Source organism: Hypomesus transpacificus, unplaced genomic scaffold (genome assembly GCF_021917145.1).
Source record: "Hypomesus transpacificus isolate Combined female unplaced genomic scaffold, fHypTra1 scaffold_31, whole genome shotgun sequence".
NCBI lineage: Eukaryota > Metazoa > Chordata > Actinopteri > Osmeriformes > Osmeridae > Hypomesus > Hypomesus transpacificus.
Window position 1 is genome coordinate 114574 of NW_025813837.1, and position 23013 is coordinate 137586.

Here is a 23013-nt window from a genome sequence, read left to right on the forward strand (position 1 = left end):
ATCCCACTCCTAATTACGAACAGGGCCTGTCGGTTTACAGATGTGTCCATTCATCTTGTCACCCTCGCGTTATTAACGATGTTGTCGGAGTGAGAGGAGGAGGGGTGTCGGGAGAGAAGGACAGAGAGATGGGAGGGGAGGAGAGGGAGGGAGGGAGGGAAAGGGAGGAGATAGAACGACAGAGAGGGCGAAGGCCCAACAGCAACCGGGGCCACAGCAACTAAGCCAAAGTCATCGGGGGAAAAGAAGTCATCGGGGGAAAAGAAACACTTCTGACGTTTTCCAGACGGCACCAGGGGTTTGTGGAAGAAGGGGGGGGGGGGGGGTTCAGGGATGGCATCTCCCCCCTCCCCCTCCCCTCCCCCCCCCCCCCCCCTCCCCCAGGAGAGAGGAGAACAGAGAGAGCTCCAGAGCACCCGGGAGGAAGGCTCTTCTGAGCCCACACCTGCCCCCCCAAGACCCACTCTGGTCCCAGCACCAAAGACTATGCTAATGCTGCCTGTCTCTCTGGGACCAGGGCTGGCTCAGCTAGCAGCGGCTTCATCTCTCACACACAGATAGAGCACAACTTCCACATGCTGGAGTGTGTGTGTGTGTGTCACAAGCACCCTGGCATAGTAGCCCTTTACATACACAAACATATGCACATGTACTACACACACACACACACACATGAGTACACACCCACGCACTGTGAAGGCACGTGCTCACACACCGGTACGCCCACATCCCTCACGTGTACGACACGTCTCTCTGCTCTGCAGAGGGGCTTCCTCTATCCTCGACAAGCACGTGGACCATAGAAGAAGAACCAGCTCCTCCTTGTCCTCCAATGGGGGATATGACACGCGCGAGCGATCCCTGCCGACGCCTCAGCTGTTAGCGAGATCCCGTCGTCTCGTAACAGACTGCACCGCGCAGTGTTTTTTTCTTGGTACGACGTTGCACTCGAAAGGTGATGATGCTGTTATTGTTGCCACCATCCTATCATCAGAGTAATGTACTCTTGTACTGGATCAGAACAATGTACTCTTGTTCCGGGTCACTAAGGTAACGGGGTAACCATGGCGTTGTAGGACGGGGGATATTGAGGCAGAAAGGCTTCTCTGCTGGCCCTACTGCTTGCTCTCTGGCCCTTTCTTCCACTCCAGTGACAAGCAAGAGGACCGACAGGAAGAGGGATATGGGGAAACTAATGATGCTCGTGCACCCTGTAGCATTCCCCCTCCCCCCCCCACCCCACCCTCCAACACACATACAAACACACACAACAACTCAGAGAAGCTTGTACACCACAGTTACGTAAGGCCTGTTTCCCACCATTTCTTTGATGTATGTACGGGTGTGACAAAATGGGTGCTAGCGCTCGTGATTTAAGGAGAACCGCTCGCTATGAAGCTTGAACTTTAATGAGTTTTATGGTAATTACGCGTTGGAGAGGTCTGTGAATGTTGAATCTGGGTGCTATCTGGCGGGGCTGGGGAACATTACTGTGTGGGTTTGTGGTTGTTTTGGAAATGAGAGCTACACCAACAGCTTTTACAGCACTGCTTTGCTCCATTTAAGTGCAGAGTGGAATCGATACAAGATGAACAGGGAGAAATGCCTCCAAGCCCGGCATTGCAACATGACACTAACTCAGAAGACGGCTATGTATTAATAAAGATGGAGTGCACAGGCTAAACCGTCAGCACAAAACTAAGAGGCAAAGGCAAAAGCTTGTTCGCCGAAGTTAATGCAAAGACAAACTAAATGTAGTGAAAGACCCAGCAAGGCTAACTGTACAGACATATCCGACCAATGCTGACACAAAGTGCTGACGTAGAATGACTTAGCGTTAGCCTAGCGGTGTGTGGGTGCAGGGTTGGCTATCTCAGCCCCAGCGGTCATCACCGTGACCTTCCTTGTCCTTCTTAAACAAGTGTCTGCCATCCGAAAAATAAGACCTCGACACGGCCTACTGGAGGAGGTCGCGTTGCGAACCCAAACATGCATTCCACGCAGCGGGTGGACGACCCCGGGGGGGAGGTCCATCACCCCCTCTTCTGGGTCTGAGCGGCGTCGGAGGAACGTGGAGGGAACACCACAAGTCCCGGGCTCCTGGTCAGAGGAGGGAGGGTGGGAGGGAGGGTCATCACCAGCCAGTCATTACAGCCAGACATTAAGACTGAGATTGCTGCTCTGAGGTCAGGAGGGAATTCTCCTCATCTGGCCTGGTGACGTGGAAAAAAGCACGGCGTGTGTGTGCGTGTGTGTGCGCGTGTGTGTGTTGAAACACCCCTGGCATCCACCAACACAGTCTCAAAATCTCAAACTCCAAGTGAAATTGGACCTGACGCGCAAGTGGGAAAAGCAATAACCCTCCGAAACTAACAAGCACCAGAACGATTACGCGACATCCCTACGAGGTCTATGCACCTACGCGGCATCTCTCTCTCTCTGCAACACACACACACACAGTACAGTGAAGAGATAGGACTCATTTAGATACAATTGATGCTGAGGGCTCGGCAACCCGCTGCAGACTGAGTGACGGGAATGTCAGGATTTGCATTTAAATTGGCGCCATTGTGTGCGTAGGGGGTTGTTCACCTGTTCACGGGATGTGACAGGCCTGCCGGACCTGCGGACACGATGCTCCAGCGATGATCGCGGCGGCTCGCACTCGTGTTTAATGGAGCTGCTAAGAGTCCTGCCGACCTGGCCCTGGTCGCTGCGTGGGTGTGTTTGTGCGTGTGTTTGTGCGCGTCTGTGTGTTTGTGCATGTCTGTTTGTTTGTGCATGTCTGTGTGTTTGCGCGTCCACGTCTCTGTGTGTGTTAGTGTCTCTGGGTTTCTGTATGTGTGTGTGTGTTTCTGTGTATGTGTGTTTCTGTGTATGTGTGTTTCTGTGTGTGTGTGTGTCTGCGTCTCCCTTCGTGTGCACGTGCCTAGGCGAAGCAGGGACACTCAACGAATATCTAACATGGTTTCCTTCTATCTAGCTATTTTCCCTCTCGTCTTCTGTCAATGATCTTGATCACATTTCCTTCCATGTGGTCGTTAACCGTCGTGGTGTAGCTGTCTCTTGAAAGGACAGAAGCTAAAAGGATTAGCAAGCTCGCAGAAGACATGTTACCGTGTCTTATTTCAGAAAGGTTCCCACACGCCTACAGTGTCTCACTGACTAGCCACACAACAGCTTGCTTATTTTGAATCGTAAAGCAATTATGATATAATTGATTTGCGATTCACTCGAGGCCTGTCTCTGGGAAGAAAAATTCAAAGCAGGCAAAACATGTTTTTTTTTCCTCTCTCTTTTTACTTTTAATTGCTTTGGCTGTTTTGATGTCATTATCTGTTTTCCACAAGTTGCGTTCTTTTTGGTTGTTGTTGCTAGATTGACAGTGTTGCGAAGTTTCTCTTGTTGACAAGAAGAAAACACAGGACTAGGAGATTAGAGAAGGAGAGGAGAACAGAGGAGAAGAGAGTGGAGAAAGGGAGAGGGGAAGATAATAGAGGAAAGGAAAGGAGGGGAGAAGAGGAGAGGAGAACAGGAGAGGGGAGGAGGAGAGCGAGATAGCATGTGTGTTCCTTGGGCGCGTCACTGTGGACCAGACTTCATTAGAACACCCTCTCTCTATTCCCCAATGAGAGGATGGAGGAGGGGGGGGAGGGTTGTGTGGGTGGTCTCTGGGGGGGTGTGACTGTGGTGACCTGTGATGCTCTGTGTGTGCAACGGGCAGGTGGGTCGGTGGGCAGGTGCAGGGAAGGTCATCCGGGGAGGTATCAGTCTTTAGAGATGGTCTCTCAGGACACTTCCATTGTCTAGCAGAGTTCAAAAGCCGCTATTAATCATGCTGCCATTGGCTGCATGTACGCACAAACAAACACACACACACACTGGCACACACACACACGTGTGCACACACACACACACAAGTAAGGCAAAGCAAGGGACAGACTGAAAATAACAGGCAGGAGAGAACAGGCGGGAACACACACAAGGACAGCCAGCAAACCTACGCAGACACACATACACACACACATACACACACACATACACACACACATACACACACACATACACACACACATACACACACACATACACACACACATACAGACACTCACAAAGAGACACACACGTAGAGCATATTTGAAGCAGAGAGCTTTCATCCTCCCAGTAACAGCAGAACAATCACCACAGCGACCTCACACGGGCCCGGCAACGGCGCTGGAAGCCATTTTGCGCTAAACATCTTAATTTTCCACCCGGCGCATAATTGAGGGTTTCCAAAGAGGCCAGACGATAAGCTGTAATTAAACTGCTTTAATTCGAACATTCATCACGGCAAACGTGGGTCCCGATTCTGTGGGAGGTGCTAATGTGAGCGGGAGAGAGAGGTGGGAGCCAAAGGCCCAGGAGAGAAGGACGCTCCTCCACATTCGAAACAGAGAGAGAGGGTCCGGTCTCCATCCAGATAACGTCCTCCGAAAGAGAGAGCGCAAACTGCGCTCGAGCCGTTGGATGTGTCTGCCCGACGGTGCGTGAGCGCGTGTGTTTGTGTTGACACATGTTCAAATGGCACAAGTACAAATTGCCTGTCTCTCGGTCTGCCTCTCTCCAAACTCATCTTAGACCTTTTGGAAAGTTGTGTGTTTATGCGTTTGCGAGCGTGTGTGTGTGTGTGTGTGCGAAGAGGGAGGGTTCGAGAGCGTGTCTGTGCAGACGGGAGCTCTGATTAAACAGCACCTCCCTCCTCCAGACTCACCACAACATGTAAACACAGCTGCCTTTGAAATCAGCAAGAGGGCGGATGGGTGCGTGCGTGCGCCCGTGAGTGAGGTTTGTGTGTGTCGCGCGTGTGTGTGTGTACATGTCTGATTAAGGCTCCCGAAATGGAACCCCAGCACTGTCAAGACGCTGCCACTTCTGTGCTTCCAACATCACCTTTGAACTTTTACATGACAGCAAAAACGAACGTAAACACATTTTACGTTCGACGAACGTAAACACAGGGGAGGCAAAGACGGATCGTCTTTGCCTCCCCTCCCCCTCCCTTCCTCAAAATCCATCTGAGGGTCTTGGAGAGGTTCCCTCTGCCGTCTGTGTGCAGGAGAGGGTAGGGAGTCTGCCCCCGCTGGACTGCCAAGGGGAAAGTGATTGGGAGCCATTAGGAGGTGACAGTCCATTTTGGGGTCTTTGTTGCCGGCTAACAGGGTGGTTTCCTCGGGCAGGAGAAGCCCGGGGTTACAGTTCCCTTGATAACATGTTGCTTACTGACTAAGCTTAAGGACACTCCGTGGACGAAACGGGGTCTCTCGCAGGACGCGTTTTCCCATCAAACGTTTTCTATCGCGCCGTCTCCTTCCTTCACCACATCTCACTCCTCTTTTGAAATGATGAAGCGCGCACCCCCCTCCCTTGCTCTCCATTTCCCTCTCTTAGCCGCCAAACCTTCTCCCTGTTTTCTCTCTGACACAAACACGTGTTCGCGCCATTTGCATGAAAAAGGTCATCAAAGCTTCTTATTTCCAGCCCGCCTGTAGAAACCACTCGCTCAGAAAATGCATCTGTTTACACGTGTAGGCTAACAGACCACTGCCAGACCCATATCTGGCAGGACAACAAGAATATGTCTTATTCACGCTACCGTCCCTCAAGCAAGCTACATCCATTCAGCTTTTTCCTGTCGACCGGGCCATCTCGACGCAAAACCAGACAGAGTCACATCGAGCCCCACACATCCCAGCACCCCCGTATCCCACGACAACCCCGCCCCTCACCTGCCGCGCGGCCCGTCGCGGAGCGGCTCCCGCAGGGTGCGCCCGCGGTTGGCGCCCAGCGTGCGGCGGTTGGCCGTGGAGTAGTCGGGCTCCAGCTCGTACGGCTCCTCCTCCTCGGGGCCCAGGCTGCGCCGGTCGTCCTCCAGGCCGTAGGGCTCCGCCTGGAAGCGCTCGGGCTGCGAGCGGTTCAGCTCCACGCTGCTGGTGCCCATGGGCACCTGGGGCTGCGCCACGTGGCCGTAGTCGTCCTTCCGGATGGGGAGGGTGTAGCTGTTCTCCGGGCGGTAGCTGTTGGGCAGGTAGGGGTAGCGGGGCGGGCGGAAGTTGACGCCGCGCGACAGGCTTCCGTAGTTCTCCGTGGCGTCGCCGTAGCCGTCGTGCAGGCCGTAGTGGCGGCCGTACTCGGCCTCGCTGTAAGAGTCGTTGTAGTTGTTGTAGGAGCGCGTCAGCGTGGACGTGGCCTGCGGCGTGATGTAGCGCTCGCCGCCGTTCTTAGCGTAGCGCCGGTCGATGGAGTCGGTGTAGCTGCCCAGTGGGGACGAGCCCTCGGGGAGGGGGAGGCCGTCCGGGCCCAGCGGAACCTGCCGGACCGTCCGGGTGGTCACCGTCTTCACCATCTTCGTCACCTAGAGAGAGAGAGAGAGAGAGAGAGACGCAGCCAGTCAAACAGGCACAGTGGAGGCCATCTTAACTCGTCTATTGACGACAACCTCCTCTCCTTATTTGTAGGCTGCTGTGGATGGTAGGAACTGACGAGTACATATTTCATATCAGAAGGACGGTTGGCGTTCCAAAGCTGAGTGACAACTGCATGGGGACAACGTTGGAAGCCAGCCTAACGTGAGGAGAATTCGGACACATGATACCACGATGTTCAGGTGTCACACACACACACATTTACACTCACACACGCTGTCACGGCCAGAGTGAGATGTGGTCGTGGCTGTCACCAGTCCAGGGATGTGTCTGTGTGGAACGGGCAGGCCAATGGGACAGAGGCTGAGTCAAATCAATATTGCTCTATAAAACGGCTAGGCCACTGGATTCATAAAAGTTCTTATTCATTTGTTATTTAGCGCCATCCATTGACGAGCCATGCATTGTGAAACCCGGCTAGCCCGACAGTGTGGTTGGTTCTGTTGATGTCTGTTCTTTCTTGCTTGCTTTCTTTTTCTTCTCTTTTCTTTCTCCCCTTCTCTCTTTCTGTCTGTTCTGCAGGCTGGTTATAGTGTTCAGACTGCATCTGTTCTCCTCAGGTCCAGTAACCGTGGCTGCAGAAACCAATTTGCTGCCCAGTGACTCACACCGGGCCATCATTTTGCACGCAGCCATAACTTCATCTTCGCGACTAATGAGGTTGATGAAAATGAGCCTCAGCTGTGGAGGGGGGGGGGGGGTGGTGTGTGTGTGAGTCCGAGGGGATTCGGTCGAGCCCGGCGAGGCCAACGCAGCTTTCTCCTGCACACGTGGGGAAGACCGACCCCGTGAAACCCTCTCAACTCTCCTCACCTTGTTTGACCATTTCACCACTTCACCGCGTTGTTGGGGATGCGGCATCCTCACTTCCTCGTCAGAGAGGCGATTCGGATAAGGAAAGGCATGAAATAATTTACCGTAATCACAATGAAGCATGAGCCGTCGCTAGAAGGCTGCTAGATATTAAAAAGCACACAGAGATAGTTAAGGCGTTGTCCTTATTAAATTACCCAGATTAATGTGAGAGGAATCTCGGACTTGATTACCACCAAGGCTCCATTAAAGTTTGTTCATACTCTTGTCGTGAGCCTATTTGAAGGAAATAAACTATTTCCAGAACACAAATTTTCATTTCCGCTTTGTGGATAATTACAGTGAGAGTGTTTGTGGAGCTCACTTCTCCATTACTATCAGCTCTGCGGGTCACACGCCACACCAGTCAGAAGCCCCCCCCCCCCCTCCCACACTGCCTGGAACTTGCATGATAATCAAGCCTTTCATGTTGAAAATAAACCACCACTTTTGTCTGATTCTCAAGCCTAATAAAAACAGCAGGAGGTCCAGCCACCAGAGCTAGAAATAACATGCTTCAATGAGTGTCTCTGCTGGGGTGGGGGGGTGGGGTAGTTGGGCTAGGGTTGGAAGACAGAGTCGGGCAAGGTGACCACCACACCCCAGGAAGACCTGCCTGGACCTGGGGGGGGGGGGGGGGGGGGCAGGTGGCGGGGGGATGGGAAGTGGAGGGGGAGCAGGGGCTGTGAGGGGTAGGAGGGGGCTGGGGCTGGGGAAAGGGAGGAGTAAACTCCTGGACTGAGGAGGGAGGGAGAGCAGGGCGTCTCAACCATCCCTGTCCATATCCTCCTCTTTTGACCCACACAGCTTGAAAAATCGGATCTCCTCCACAACCCTCCAGTCTGTCTTCCATGTGGCTGTCCACCAGAACCGGGGAGAGAGTGGATGAGACAGTTGTGAACCAGTCTCCAAACCCCGACATCCACATCAGGGCTTGTTCCACCATGTTCCTAAGGGGGCTGGTTGTCTGGGACTCAGATGGCTGAGCGGTGAGGGAGTCGGGCTTGTAATCAGAAGGTTGCCGGATCGATTCCCCACCGTGCCACATGATGTTGTGTCCTTGGGCAAGGCACTTCACCCTACTTGCCTCGGGGGGAATGTCCCTGTCCTTACTGTAAGTCGCTCTGGATAAGAGCGTCTGCCAAATGACTAAATGTAAATGTAAATGTAAATGTCTGTGATGGAGGCACCATCAGACAGGTTGCAAACACACTTTGATCGCCGGGGAAGATCACAGCACGACAAACAAGCTGTAGAGGGAAGCTGGGAACTTGCTTCAGAGGGCTTCCTAAAGTGGCCTGACTAGAACTAACTGATAGTAAATTGAAAGGGAATCTCTAAACACGGCGGAGTGTGTGTGTGTATGCCTTTGAGACGGTGTGTGTGTGTGCCCATGTAACTGAGCTTTCTTGTGTGTCTGCGTACATTCATGTGTATGTGTTTCTCTGTGTGTGTGTGTGTTAGTGTGTGTGTGTGTGTGACAAGTGGGTGGATATGAGAACACACACACTAACAGGCCAGTGTTTACTAACTCTCGGTTAGACTTTTTAAAGGGGGGGGCTGGCGTCACCCTCAGACTTTATGGAGCTCGTAAGAGTTTCACAATCTGTGACATTCCCTTCCATGGTGAACTGAAGCTGATACACCAGCTGGGGTTAGAGGGGAGGGCTAGGGAGGGAAGGAGGGAGGGAGGGAGGAAAGGAGGAGGGGGAATGAGGGAGAGGGGGGGGGGGGGGGGAGGAGGAGGAGGAGGAGGAGGGGCAGGAGGAGTTGGAGGAGGGGCAGGAAGAGGAGGGAGGAAAAGGGGTTCAAGCCCAACAACACGCCAGATATGTGGATCCTTTACTGGTTCTGTGTCCGAGGAACAGGAGGCTGATGGGATTGGACCCCAACCAGGTCTCCATCACCAGCAGTGAGTGGAAGGTGTGGCGGGTGACCTTCGCCCCCTGAGGTCAAGGGGTCACGGATGGAGGTGAAAATCCCTGAGAAATGGAACTGCTGCGGTAGTTTGCGTAACACACCCATCTGTGGACTAGAAAGCAACCAGCAGGATCATTCATGCTGTCTAACAGCAGGACAAAGAGAGGTGAAAAACCTATATCAAAGATAGGAAGTAGTCCCAGTTTGGTATCAAGCTTGGCTTCAGAACGCTGAAGAAGGCCCATTGAAGTCTTTGGTTCTGGGGCTTGTTTATCTGGGGATTTCAATGTGTTTGTGTGGTCTACCTTAGTTCTTTTTTACCTTCCACCCAGACTGTTTATATTGTTTTAATTGTGCTTCTGTAAAGAGCAGAGAGTGGTGCCAGAGTGGAGCTGGAGGGTGTCCAGGGGAAATCTGTGTGTTGGGACTCTTAACTGACACACACACAAACACACACACTCGCCTCACCAACGTGCGTCCACTCGCCACACACACACACGCACCACATAAGACACGTGCACGCACACACACACACACGCTGATGGCCTTGTTAGCCATTCCCGTCATGGAGAGCTGGCCCACTCAGATAGCCTCGAGGGCCAATCCGTATTCATTCACAGCCCCGCTTTCTGGGTTGGTTTCAGTGTGTTGGCTCCTGATACTGCTGCAACCCACTGCTGGAGCTCCAGATCAATGTGTTTAGCATTCAACTAAATATGGTGCCCACCCCACCCCCCCCCTCCCCAACCCCATCCAACCACCAGCACCCCACCCCACTCCCCTCCTCCGCCCTTCAGATCAAGAAGCCGGGCAAACCCTCTCCTCGATCGTCTCCACGAGGAGGGGAGAGGAGGGGAGCGCCGAGCGCAGCAGCGCGGGGAGGAAAGAGAACACGCCGAGACGACGCATCTCCCTCTTTTGGAGGGAGCGATCGGAACGAACAGAGGCAGAGGAGGCAGAGGCAGAGAGAGAGAGGGAGAGAGAGGGAGACGGGTGTGGATGGATGTAGATAAAGGTAGGAGGGGGGGGGGGGTCGGTGGAGAGGGAGGAGAGCGAGAGGTGAGGTGGCTGAACGGAGAAGACTTGTTTATTTATGCGTTTGCCTCTCACAGTGCAGAGGTGAAGCAGTTGTGAGGTCTCCCAAGGCTCTTTTTACCCAGTTTCATCCTCGTTTCCCCTCCAAAATGACTCCCAGAGTGCGTCCCATCTCTGTGGCGTCAAGTGTCCTTAACACCAACACTCACGCCCCCCTCCATGTAGCGCAGATTAGGGTTTTATACTGCTTTGCTTGTTATTTGTGTGTGTGTGTGTGTCCGATCCCCTTTAGTAAGTCGGCAGCAGGGCTCCCGAAGGAGAAGCACGCAAGCACACACACACTCACACACACTCGCACACACTCGCACACACGCAGTGAGACAGAGGGATTAACTGGGCTTTTTTTAATTACAGACCCAGGGTCTTCAGTGTGCCAGTTCTACCCTGGGCGCTGCCTGGGGGAACCCTGCCTTTCAGAGAGGATCGCTGCTCCAAGATGGACGGAACCTGCTTCCGCTGTGACACACGGCGAACCAAGAAACTGGAGGACCGGCGCGGGGGGAAAAAATGGCGGCCGACCGAAAGGGGTGAATCAAAGCAGCGAGGCCTGGATGTGGCGTACGTACAGGAGCTCAGGCCTGGAGGGGGGGTGAGCTTGTGATGCCGAGAGGAGCACAGATAATGGGGCTGAGAGGTGCGCGCGCGCAGAATGTGGGCGCACACACACACACAAAATGGCGGCGTGAGAGGAGAGGGGGAAAAAAAAAGGAGAGGGGAACTGGTTCAACTCACCTTTATGTTAGCTGACATGGCCTTTCATAGAAACGACAAAACAAAAATAGAACCCGATAAGGACAAAGGGCTCCCCCAAGGGTGGCAACATAAAACACAACCCACCCCCCCCCCCCCCTCCCTCCACCGGGTAAAACCCCAGGACAACACGTCAACAAGCAACAACAAAAAACCTCGAAATCTCCTTCGCTCTCTGGTTAGGCTACCTTGGTTTCTGTGCGTCGGGTGGTGCCGTCGTCGGAGGTTACCACGGAGACGTGGGAGGTGGGAGTGCCGGGGTCCTCCTCGATGGTGACCGTCTCCTCCACCACCTCCTGTGGCTCCTGCATCATGGCCAGAGACGTCTGGTTACTGGGGCTCTGCTCCTGGAGAGAGGAGAGGGAGGGAGGGTTAGCACATTAGACAAAGCGTAAACATTGATTGGAAAGCAGTAAATACATACACTCAAGTAACACACACACTTGAGTTCTCAAACGCTCCAGACTCAGCATTTCTAGTGTGTTCGGTATCGTACCATTGAGCCACTGTTCAAATGCTGCAGGAGCTCTGCACCTGAGATAGACAGAACACGGTCCTGTACGCACAGTCCTGAATGTGGGGTCTGTGGAGGCTGCCTTACAGGATGCAGCGTGAGTGGGGATGCTCGCTGACGGCTGAGGGAGCGAGATTGGAAATGAGATGCAGCCGCTTTGAAAAGAAAAGAAAACCTGAAGGAGCCGTCAGGAACATCGAATGACATTGAGATTTCACGACGTCCATTGATTTGAGCGTGTGAGTTGAAGATGAAGGCAACAATCCTTTTATGGCCCCATCAAATGATTTGCGTATTTGTGTGTGGCTGTGTACTGTATGAGGCTGTGTGAGTGTGTGTGTGTAGTGTGTGTGTGTGTGTCTACACTGTACACAGTGTACAGTATGCGTGAGAGAACGGCAGTTCCTGTTGGGTGAGGCTCCACCCATGTAATGAAGGGAAGGAAGGAAGGCGTTTAGGAAGGGATTTAGGGCAATCATTGGTAACCAAAACAATATTCTAGAAACGAGTAGGGGGTGGATCTTCAGCTCTGTGAAGTGGGCCATGGGGGGGGGGGGGGGGGGGGGGTGCACGCAAGTTGCATACCGCGCTGTTGTTGCATGGCTTCCTGTTGACCTTGCGGGGAAAACGAGAGGGAAAGAGAGGGATAAACAAACAGAGGGGAAATGAGAAAGAGAGAGATACGGCGTGAGAAAAAGAGAGAGAGAGAGAGAGAGATAGAGCGAGCGAGAAGACGCCGGGGGTACTGTTTGTTTTCGTTCAGTCTTTTAAGGTGCTAACAAGCGGGCGGCTCTTCATTGATTAGCTTGGCTTCAAAGTCTGCCCGCGGTCTGATTGATCTGATGCCCGTCTTGCTGATCAGTCAGAAGTCTCCCCAGTAATCCCACAATCCTTTGGGCTCAGTGCCGGGGGCACCTGGAGACTGACCTGGACGTCTGGATGGGCGCAGCGAAGCCATCTTCCAGGGTCCAAAGTCAAAGAAAAGTTTCATTTCACCCTCTCTCTTTATAATGTCAAATTATATTTTTTAATTGGATGTCATTTAAAAAGAAAGATGTAATTTATGGCGGGAAAGTGTGTCAGCCTTTCATTATTGGAACTAATGACTGGAGGCGACACTTGCCGTGGAGAGAGAGGCTCTTCTCCGATGTGACATCAGCCAAACAACTTTGCACTCGCAATTGACCTTTGGATAATCTCCACAGTACTGTCAGAAAGCCTTCAGCGACAAGCCCCCTTGCGGAATAGAGTTTTATATAACCCCACCCAGAGAGAGTGTGCCCTCGCACCGTCCCAGACAGATCTGTGTGTTTGTATGTGTGTGTGCCTGTGTGTGTGTGTGTGTGTGTGTGTGCATGTACAAGCGGGCCATTGGAGCCTGTCATGTCTGTGTGTGTGTGTGTGTGTTAGTGTGTATGTGCATGAGAATGATGTACGGGTGCGACACTGCCCCCAGTCCTGTGAGTATGGACATCACCACCACAAGCACAGCAGCCAGCCCCTGTAGTGTGTCCAGAGGACAGCAGCAGGATCCTGGGAGGAGCTCCACAAGGTGTGTCTCTGAACCCAGAGCAGACGCCATCAAAACTGGGACTACATCAGGAAGTCAATCTGTGATTAATCTCGCTGGGCCCGGAACAGCGCTTCTTCAAACGCGGCGGGCGATGGAGTCTGTAGCCCCGCCCTCTCTGAGGCTTGCTGGCATACTCTTCCTTGATCCTGAGGTCAGACAGCAGCTTCCACCACGCGCACACACACACACACACACCCCCGTGCGCACACACACACAGACGCTAAGAGTATGGGAGTGAATTGGAGGAGCTTGGTCTTAAATAAAAGATTAAAAGCTGTCTGGTGCTGGTGTTAGTGTTAGTGCGGTAGTCTGGTGGTCTGGAGAGATGGAGGAGAGATGGAGGGGAGATGGAGGGGAGATAGAGGCCGAGTCTGGAACACTCGAGGCCAAGAGAGGGTAGACGGTACCTTCACACACACATCCATGCTTACCCTCCTCTCTCACACACACACACACACACTTTCCTCACAGACCTCTGAGGAGACAGGACCATTATATAGGTCAACTCTTGACCTGCTAGTTGTGTGTGTATGTGTACGTATGCACGTGTGTGTGTGTGTGTGTGTACACTACTTTACAGTGTATCTCCTGCATTAGATGTAAGGCTCCAGTAGGTAACCTGCTACAGGAAATGAGTAGATATGCCTGTGTTTCTCTACATTAATTTCCATGACATGTTTCCTTCCTTCCAAACATCTTTCTTACACTTTTTGTGTGTGTGTGTGTCTGTGTATGTATGTGTGTGTGCGTTCTACAGGCCTAGGAGCATGCGTTAAGACGTCACAGGGTACATGGATGTGTGAAAACTGGCAGCTCTGAGTCAATGATGTCGAGACAGGACACCGCCTGGGAACTACCGTGTGTCACACACACACGGAAGCAATGACACGCAAGGTCACATCACACCCCTATACCAAACTGGATGGAAGGACGGTGAACACATCTAATATTTAAGCTCCACTGTCAACAGCATCGACGCTGTATTATCGTAAGAAGAAAAAAACATGAGAATATGTAATATGTATGTGCGTTTTATATGTGTTTGCAATCCGTAATCTGCAATTCAATCAAATGTCTGATCCATTGAAACGCACACTGAGCCTTGCGTAATCTGACACTTTATCAAACAGGGCGCCTATCGCTTCTGAGGACAGGCAGATGTGGAGGGGAAACAGAGAGAGGAGGGAGGAGAGGAGGGGGGGAAAGAGAGAGAGAGAGCAAGAGAGAGAGAGAGAGAGAGCGAGCAAGAGAGAGAGAGAGAGAGATAGATAGAGAGAGAGAGAGAGAGAGAGAGAGAGAGAGAGAGAGAGAGAGAGAGAGAGAGAGAGAGAGAGTGAGAGAGAGAGAGGGACAAAGGAGGGAGATGGAGAGATAAGACAGTGTCAATTAGCAGCACTCCTCCCATCTCCATCAATCCATGACTCATTCATCACTGTGCTCAATAAGCTATCAGTCCTGTGTCAGACAAGAGATAGTGGAGGGGGGGGGGAGGGGAGGAGAGATAGAGGAGGGGGGGGAGGGGAGGAGAGATGGGGAGGGGGGAGAGATGGGGAAGGCTAACACATTCCCTCTATGAGTTTGTGCAGTGAAGAGTGACTGTTTGTGCCGTTTGCACAAACTTTAAACCACAGCTTTTTTGGTCGATGTTGTTTTCATCAATCCTTCACTTTTCTGTTCCTGAATGAAGGAGCAAGGCCACTGCAAAAAACAAAACAGCCCTGAAGCCGCCTGCAAACCAGAAAATCCATTCACTTTGAAGAAAACACACACAAGTCCCTTTGGCCCTGTGCACGTTCCACGTCTCCATTCCAAATATCCTCATTAGAGGAAGATCGGCTCTCCAATCACCCTCCAGTACTTTATTAAAAGGCCTATTGTACAGCAATTATTCATTTGACGGAAAGTGAGTTGCCTTTTGTCATTCTCGAAGGGGTTACCTCAGAGGAGCTGCTTGGATTCCCAGCCTGTTATTAGAGTCACCTTGACTGATCCCTCTCTCTCTTCCTGCACCCTGTCCCTGGTGCAGTGTGGGTAACAGGATTTTCCCCCAGGAGACAGGCCAGCGATCATTACATGCCTCTTACACAGTTAATCCCCCGAAAAGCGTGCTTGGGTAACCTTGGGTCCTCCAATTTCCCATCATCCCGTCTGTTCTGCCGGCCGCCTCCCTGCATCACATGACCAGGGTTTCGGAGGGAAAAAGGCGCACGAGGACCCAGCAAACACAACAACAAACAGGAAATAGAAAAGTGATGCCAAACAAGAGTGAGGAGGAAGCAGGGAATCACAATGGGAGGATGGTGGGGCGGAGGGGGGTGACAATGTGTGGCAGTGGCCCAAGAGAGCACACTCTCCCCGGCCTTAGGGAAGCAGGCCAGGTCCTGGCCTCCACAACGGGCCTCCACAGCCAAGCCCAGGCAGCAGGGATGAGGGCAGCTTGGCTAAGTCCTAATTGACTGGAATGAAAGGCAGTGATAAAAGCTAGGGAGGGGGGGAGAGAGGAGAGGGAAAGGGAGGGAGAGAATGAGGTGGAGAAGAAGAAAGGGAGGGGAGGAGAGAGAGAGAGAGAGAGAGAGAGAGAGAGATGGACGGAGGGAGGGAGGGAGGGAGGGAGGGAGGGAGGGAGGGAGGGAGGGAGGGAGGGAGGGAGGGGGAGAGAGAGAGAGAGAGAGAGAGAGAGAGAGAGAGAGAGAGAAAGGCGGAGGGGGAGACCTGATGCGTTTGTGCTGGGCGTGGATGGTGAGGGTGTCCTGATGGTGGGACCCTGCTGGCTAAGCCGGAGTACAGATGCGCTGGAACCAGTGGAGGGACACACACACACACACACACAAGTAAACGCACACACACACACACATGCACACCAAACCAACACTACAGAGGAGAGGGGCCAAAGCCCTGACGACGCAGCCGGGCATGATGGGACTTTAATCTACCTTCCTCTAGCGAGTGATCCCGAGCCAAATCTTGTGTTTCTCCCCCCCTCTCTCCTCCCTCTCTCTACCACTTCTCTCCTCCACCCCCCCCCCCTCTATTCTCTCCCCCCCATCCTTCACCCCCCCCCCTCGCTCATCTCATTCACGCATGGCCTCCTGGTTTCACAGAGCTGTGTCCCCTGCTTTTCTCACCCCTTCCCAGAAGTCCTATCCTCTTGCTGCCCCCCCCCCCCCCCTTCGCCCCCCCCTTTCCTTTTTGTTCTGTTGTGATTAATCCTGGAGTGTGGATCAAGCTAGGCTGACTGGACAGACTGATGGGCTTTCGGCTCAAAAGCCACCGCACATATTCACTCTCTCTCCCCCTCTCCCCCTCTCCCTCTCTCTCTCTCTCTCTCTCCCATTCCCTCCCATCTCCTCCCCCTCTGCCCTGGCCCCCTCCCTCCACCCCCACTCCGACGCGAGAAAACGAGCGCAGTTCTGATGCCAGTCCGATTGGAGTCACTCGATCCATTTCGGTTCCCCGCAGCGAGTAAACTGCAGGAGGAAAGAAACACCACAACGAGGCCTCAGACAATCTGATAGGCAGGAGGGCGATATTCTGATTCATTTGGCTGGGAGTTGTTTGGAAAACCTTGGGTAATTTCTCACACATGGCACCAATTATGCACAGCGTACACACACACACACACTTTCAAGGATTCCTCACACTTCATGGTCTGCAGGATAAATACAGATCCAAGTGAGGAAGTCAGTCAGAACACCGGCTAACCATGAGGAGGACAATCCCCTTGTCAGCTTCTCTGTCAACAGGAGGGGAGAGCTGGGAGGAGCCAGGAAATCCAAACAAAACAGGAGTCCACCGGGGTACATCGACAGGGACCTCTCTGGGGGCCAATGGGAGGAGTCGGCGGTCGCTGAGGGGTAGTTTGTTCAGTTAGCGGGGCGCGGCCTGAAGCGAGCGAATTTGCCGCTGGAGAGAGATCGGCAGTAGCAGGCGCCGGGCCAATGTGTGGGGGGGGTTGGGGTGGGTCGGGGGAAGGAGCCTGGGGGGGGGGGGGGGGTCAGGGGAGGGGTGGGGCTCGCTGTAAGCTGATGGTATGCTTTACCTCTGGGGCTGGACTTGCTCCATGGTTCTCTGACAGGGGAGCAGTGCTTGAGGCTGGGGCTGGGGGCTGGAGGGGGGGGGGGGTGTGTGGGAGGATAGCTTTGGCAGGATGCTCGGTTCACGTGAGGTCTGAGAGCTCCGGGGGGGGGGGAAGAGGACATATGTTCCACTTCCTGCAAGGCCATTAGCCTAGTGCCGCTCATTGTCCAGCCACGGCCCCCCCTCACCCTCTCTCTGTCTCTCTCTGTCTCTCTGTCTCTCTCTCTCTCTCTATGACAGGATATCCCATTTCATGGAATTTGTGAGGAACAAGTGATGAGGAATGGAGCCCTCAGTGAGTGAGAAACATTAGACCCTGGGGCTGATACAGTGCAGGGCTAATAGCACCAGCCACCCCCACTCCCAGGCATTAGCACTGAAAGCTTACATCCCCAGGGCGGGAGAGGGGGAGGCGAGGGTGGGGAGTGGGGATGTGGAAATGTTGAAATGGGGGGGGGGGGGGGGTTGTAGGTTGGGTTGAGGGGGTAGAATTTCAGCAAAACACAGACATATTTCTCCACGTCTTAACTCAACACACAGCCGTGACCTCCATCACGATGACACAATCTACCTTTCGCCATCTTTCGCCGTCGGCCCAACGCCGTTCGTCTTCCCCGCTAACGCTAACGGGCTAGCATGCCTAGCGGCTCCTTGATATCGCAGCAGGCGTGCGAGTGCCCGCTGTCTGGCGTCGGAGCTAGCCAGAACGGCCCGGACTCCTCCAGACATCCTAGAGGATTTACAGCCAACCTTCGGCTCTCGGGGGAGAAGCACACGGAGCCTGGATATATCTGTGTCTCATAACGGCGCTATTGAGCACAGAGATAGATCTATCAGGACCTCGCCGCTCCAGGCCAGCGTTTTTTATTTATTCGTCTTCTTTCTGAATGAAAGAAATGTGATACTCCTCTCTGCCCTGCTCTCGAGGGCTTTCTGAAGGTTGGACCGAGAACCAGCAGACCGTGTCAGAATAGCGTGTGTGTGAATACCTTTGGACTTGAACCCACGCCGGGTCAATGGGACGCCGGGTGGACCGACCGACCGACAGACGGGCTGAGCATTTCCATGTGTGCGCTATTCAAAGCCTCGAGCAGCACAGTAGAACCAGGGAATGGCAACCAGACACGCTAATGTGCTACCCGTATAAGCCCTTCAGATGTCTGCAGGGAAAAGGAGACGCCTAGGCGATTCTAGCTGGATGTAAAACCACTCTGTGTGACCGGTTTACACAGCAAACCAGATGAAACCAAGAGACACGCAATGACACAGGGTCGTACGTCACCCACCGAGCCCACACTTTCTTCAGAGGAAGACTTGCCTTAATTTTACACGGCAGACGATGTACTAAGCACAAATAAATTGTACTATGTGAACACGGGGCCAAGGATCCGAAGTGCGAAGTTCTAACGGCGTTTCTGCGGTCGGAGTCGAGAAACGGTCTGCGCTCACCGGCCACGCCGCAAAGAAAACACCAGACTTTATTGTGCTGCATGTCTGGCGGCGTCTACGGTCGTCTGGACATTTCCAAAGGCTTCTGACCCCTACAGTCCTAGTGGAGACTTCTCTCAGGGTTCGTTCGGAGGGCACGACCTCTGTTTCACTCAGAATCACTCCATATACCAGTCCCTTTCATCTCTTAGTCCGCCAGTGAAAACACCAGGCTGTGACTGAACTCACACCGTCGGAGCAGCGCTCAGGAGTGGTAGACGGCAAACAATAGACAAAGGGAGGAATAGGGAATGAAAGAGAGGGAGACAGAGAAAGAGAGGAAGAAAGAGCAAGAGGGATTGAAAGAGAGAGTGAGAGAGTAATAAAGAGAGAGGAAAGAGTTAACAAACTATAATATATTGTGCCTCAATGTCATTTATTTAGCTCAAGAGAGGAACAGTAGCTACTCATACGGTGAGTCGAGTTGCTTTTCATTCCAACACAAGTGCCACTGGATTCTGTCAGAAGGAATTGTGTCACTGTTCCTAATCAGACATTAATGGCACTCGAGACACACAGTAATAGCCAACACAATCAGGGGACGTCGACTGTTGGGATAATAAACCAAGAAAAAGGACAATAGTTGAAGCATTTGCGTCAAATGCGTGGCGGTCTTTTAAGCTTCTGCTCAAAGCTCTCCATGAATATCTAAAGAAGCCACAGCAGTCTGTGGCTGGCTCTCTGTGTGTTGAGACTTTCAGCATGGAGAATTACCAAAGTAGAACTTTGAGAATGTGCCAGAGTTGAAAAAAGAAATGCAGTCTTTGAACCCCTGGCTTACACTACTGTGGTTTTTTATCCCAAACACACATTTGTTTGATCATTTGAAATCATCTCAAAAAAGTGAATTTTAAATGCCATGGTAGTGATAGTGCTCAAACGAGTATATATTATAAATGTTGCAAATATCCTTTTGGCTGAGGCATGATGGAAAAGGTGCAGGCCGGCCTGCTTGTGTGAACCGGAGGGTTTTTTGCCTTTGAATTTGGATGTCTAATAGAGCCGTTCTCCAACTCGGAAGAGCCCCCGTGGGCCTTGGTAAGGAAGAGAGGCCCTCCATCACGTTTGGACATGCACTACTTGAAATATGATTCCAGAGCCATGCACTATTCATGCCCTGGCTGTGAGGTGTGGTAATCTGCAGGTGGGTTAGAGTCGGGCAGCGGGGTGGGGGGGGGGGGGGGGGGGATGGAGATGGAGAGTAGTGTTGATGTCAATGAAATATGGATCATCTCCTCCCTGTGAGTGGTGAAGGTCCTCTCCAATAGTGCTGCTCCATTTCACCTCCTACGCACAACCAGCTGCGTCCCCCCCCCCCCCTCCCCTTCATCCTCCTCATCTCCATCTTCCTTTTCCTCCTCTGCCTCCCAAACATTCCTCCACCTCCCCCTCTAAAATCATCCCTCCCTCTGCCTCGTCTCCCTCCTCCACCTCTAAATCACCCGCCCTCCTCCTCCGGCTACTGCTTTGGCCGGAGTCCGGAGGATTCTTCGCAACAGGAAATGCCGATGCAGGAATAATGGGCCGCAGCAGCCCAGTAAACAGGAACATGGCCTAAAACAACCATTCGAAAAAGGAGGAACGACATGGATCTTACCAACTGTCCTGTTACAGACGGACCAAAGGTCAGGTGGATATTGTCCGGGCTCCACCGTGATCTCTCTCTCTCTGTATGTCTCTCTGTCTGTCTCTCTGTCTCTCTCTCTGTCTCTCTCTCTCTCTGACAGAGAGACAGAGACACAGGGCTCGGGAGGACCAGTCAAATCCTCAAAGAGCCACCGTCCCCAGCTCAGTGTGTGTCAATGGCAGTAGCCATGCTCTGGTTTAGCCATGACCTCCTGAGGCTCAGAGAGGCCTGGTGGTGTGGGGCAGTTAGCGCTTGAGTGTACGAGCTAAGGGATGATGAGGAGAAGAACAGCGATCCTCATCATCATCCACCGCCCGGGGGAGCAGGGGGTTCCACGTCTCCCTCCTTACTGACGAGGGCGGCGGGGAGGACGCTGGAAGACTGGCTCCAAGCCACGGGCCACTCTGTCTGTCTCTCTGTCTTTCTCTCTGTCTCTCTCTCTTTCTCTCTCTCTCTGAGGAGAGAGGGAACAGTGGATAGTTTGTGTTTGAGTCTTCCCCTTTCAGACAGAGATGTCTGCAGTGCGCCAGGGTCCGCCGAGTTTAATTACCCACAATTCCTGGACCGAGGGTGGAGGGGGGGGGGGGGGTGAGGGGGGGGGTGTTCTTCACGGTGGTCGGCCAGCAGCTGCCAAATCAGTTTAGTGTCCTCTTCACCTGTGGCCCTGTGGACCGGGCCAAACACGGGCACGTTCCAACCGTCACATCTGCCTCCTCACTGGTGGACACACCTCATCTGACCCCAGACGCAGGCGTCTGGGCGGTGACTAGAAATGCCTCCGAAAAACCCCCCACTTAGTGCCGGATATAAAAACACAGGTCAATGGGGTGTGGAAGATAAAGACGTTAACCTGCCATAAGGGGAATGTTTCAAAGTGCTTTGGAGCTTGTGGAAGAGAGCTCTGAACAATTTAAGGGGCTCGCATGGAGGTTTCTAGAATGGGAAGGAAACGACGAGGAGCTCTCTCACCTTCCTGGTGTCTGCCCTGCGCGGAATGCAGCCCCCCCCATACTGTCTGGACTCATACTGTCTGAACTCATACTGTCTGGACTCATACTGCCTGGACCCATACTGCCTGGACCCATATTGGCTGTCGGAACCCAAACTGTCAAAATCCATAGTCTCCATTCTGTCTGAACCCATACAGGCAGAGAAGTCAAGGGGAAACAGCAGAGCTACAACACACCGTCCCAGGCTACATCCTGCAAACACCACAAACAGCAGAGAGTTTCCCTGGGTAAGATGTCTGAGTGCAGTCCGTTCCGGACTGGGGTTATGGAGGTCACCTGGCTGTACAGTACCTGAGAGAGAGACAGAGACAGAGAGAGGGGGGAGAGAGAGAGAGACAGAGAGAGAGGGGGGGGGGGAGAGAGAGGGGAGCAGAGCCTGTCTGTAGTCTTTTAAGAGAGGGGGTGGTGAAGGGGTGGTGAAGGGGAGGTGGAGGGGAGGTGGAGGGGAGGTGGAGGGGAGGTAGAGGGGTGGTGGGGTGGTGGAGGGGAGGTGGAGGGGAGGTGGAGGGTGCAGCTGAATGGGCTCTGAGTGCTTTGGCAGAGGGAGGCCTGTGCAGTGTTCTCCTCTCACCCCTCACACGCTCTGCAGTTGAGGGGAGCCCAAAATAACTCTCCCAACCAGTGTGTTGGATTCACACACACGCACGCAAACACACACACGTGCATACACACTCACCAGCTGGGGCCAGCTACGCATTGACACTTCTAATCCATTATGTGTACTATTCACACCAGGAACACACTTTGCTGCTTTCTATTACTCACAGACCAACCGAACTTGGTCGAGAAAGCGGGTCTGATTTGACAACAAAAGACTTGTGGGAGGTTGGTACTGAACACTAGTCTGAGCAGTCACGCTCAAGAGAGGTTTTGCTGGGAAACGGAATGCAACTTCAGAAGCCTTTGTTTGCTCAACGGGTTCGAGAAAGAAGCTGTCGACGTCCGTTTTCCCGAAAAACGTCCACGTCAGCCGTTCTCACAGAGAACCAGAAGGCACAAAGAGGCAGTGTGCTGGTGACCATGGTAGGAGAGGGTGCTGTACCAGACAGCACAGCACACTGCAGAGCTCTGACTCACTCTCCTCTCCTTCCATGCATCAGCCAGGGACTACAATATGGGGAGGTCAGTGCTACACAGAGGTGTTTGTAGGGAAATTGAAATCTCACTTGCTTCAGCTGTTGGGACACCTTTGCTAGGTGCTGGTCCAACTGGACAGATATGACAATGATCTCCTTTAGCATTCAGTAATAGATGGGAAGGAACACAGGGAGGAAAGAGAGAAGAAATCATTTCTCTCCTTCAATCATCGCCCTCGCCCCCCCACCCCCGTCGAGCTGAACGATAGACTTGTTTTTCTCAGCATTACCATTCGCCGGGCAGCGTCTCCGATCCCCGACACAACATCTGACATCATCACGGATGCTGGGGAAGAAAACAGGCGCACAGGCTGTTTCTGAAACAGGATTAGAGTTAATGCTGCAGCAGGAAGTGGACTGGGGAGAGGGGGGGTGGGCAGTCCCCCTTCCTTGGGGGGTGGGGGGGGGGGCAGTCCCCCTTCCTTGCAGGCCCGAGCCATTCCAGTATTCACTGAAATTACTTTAGACCATCTCCAAGCTAGATGGGGCCCCCCGATAAAATGAAAA

The 23013-nt window shown here is 53.0% G+C and overlaps 1 protein-coding gene across 1 annotated transcript in view; it reads right to left on the reverse strand.

Moving 5' to 3' along the window:
• Positions 1-23013, reverse strand: part of LOC124463827 (armadillo repeat protein deleted in velo-cardio-facial syndrome-like) — a 64507-nt gene that overhangs the window by 28301 nt on the left and 13193 nt on the right. The window contains 2 exon segments of the mRNA XM_047015600.1: positions 5768-6394; positions 11270-11428. Of these exon segments, the coding sequence (XP_046871556.1) occupies positions 5768-6394; positions 11270-11428 (786 nt within the window).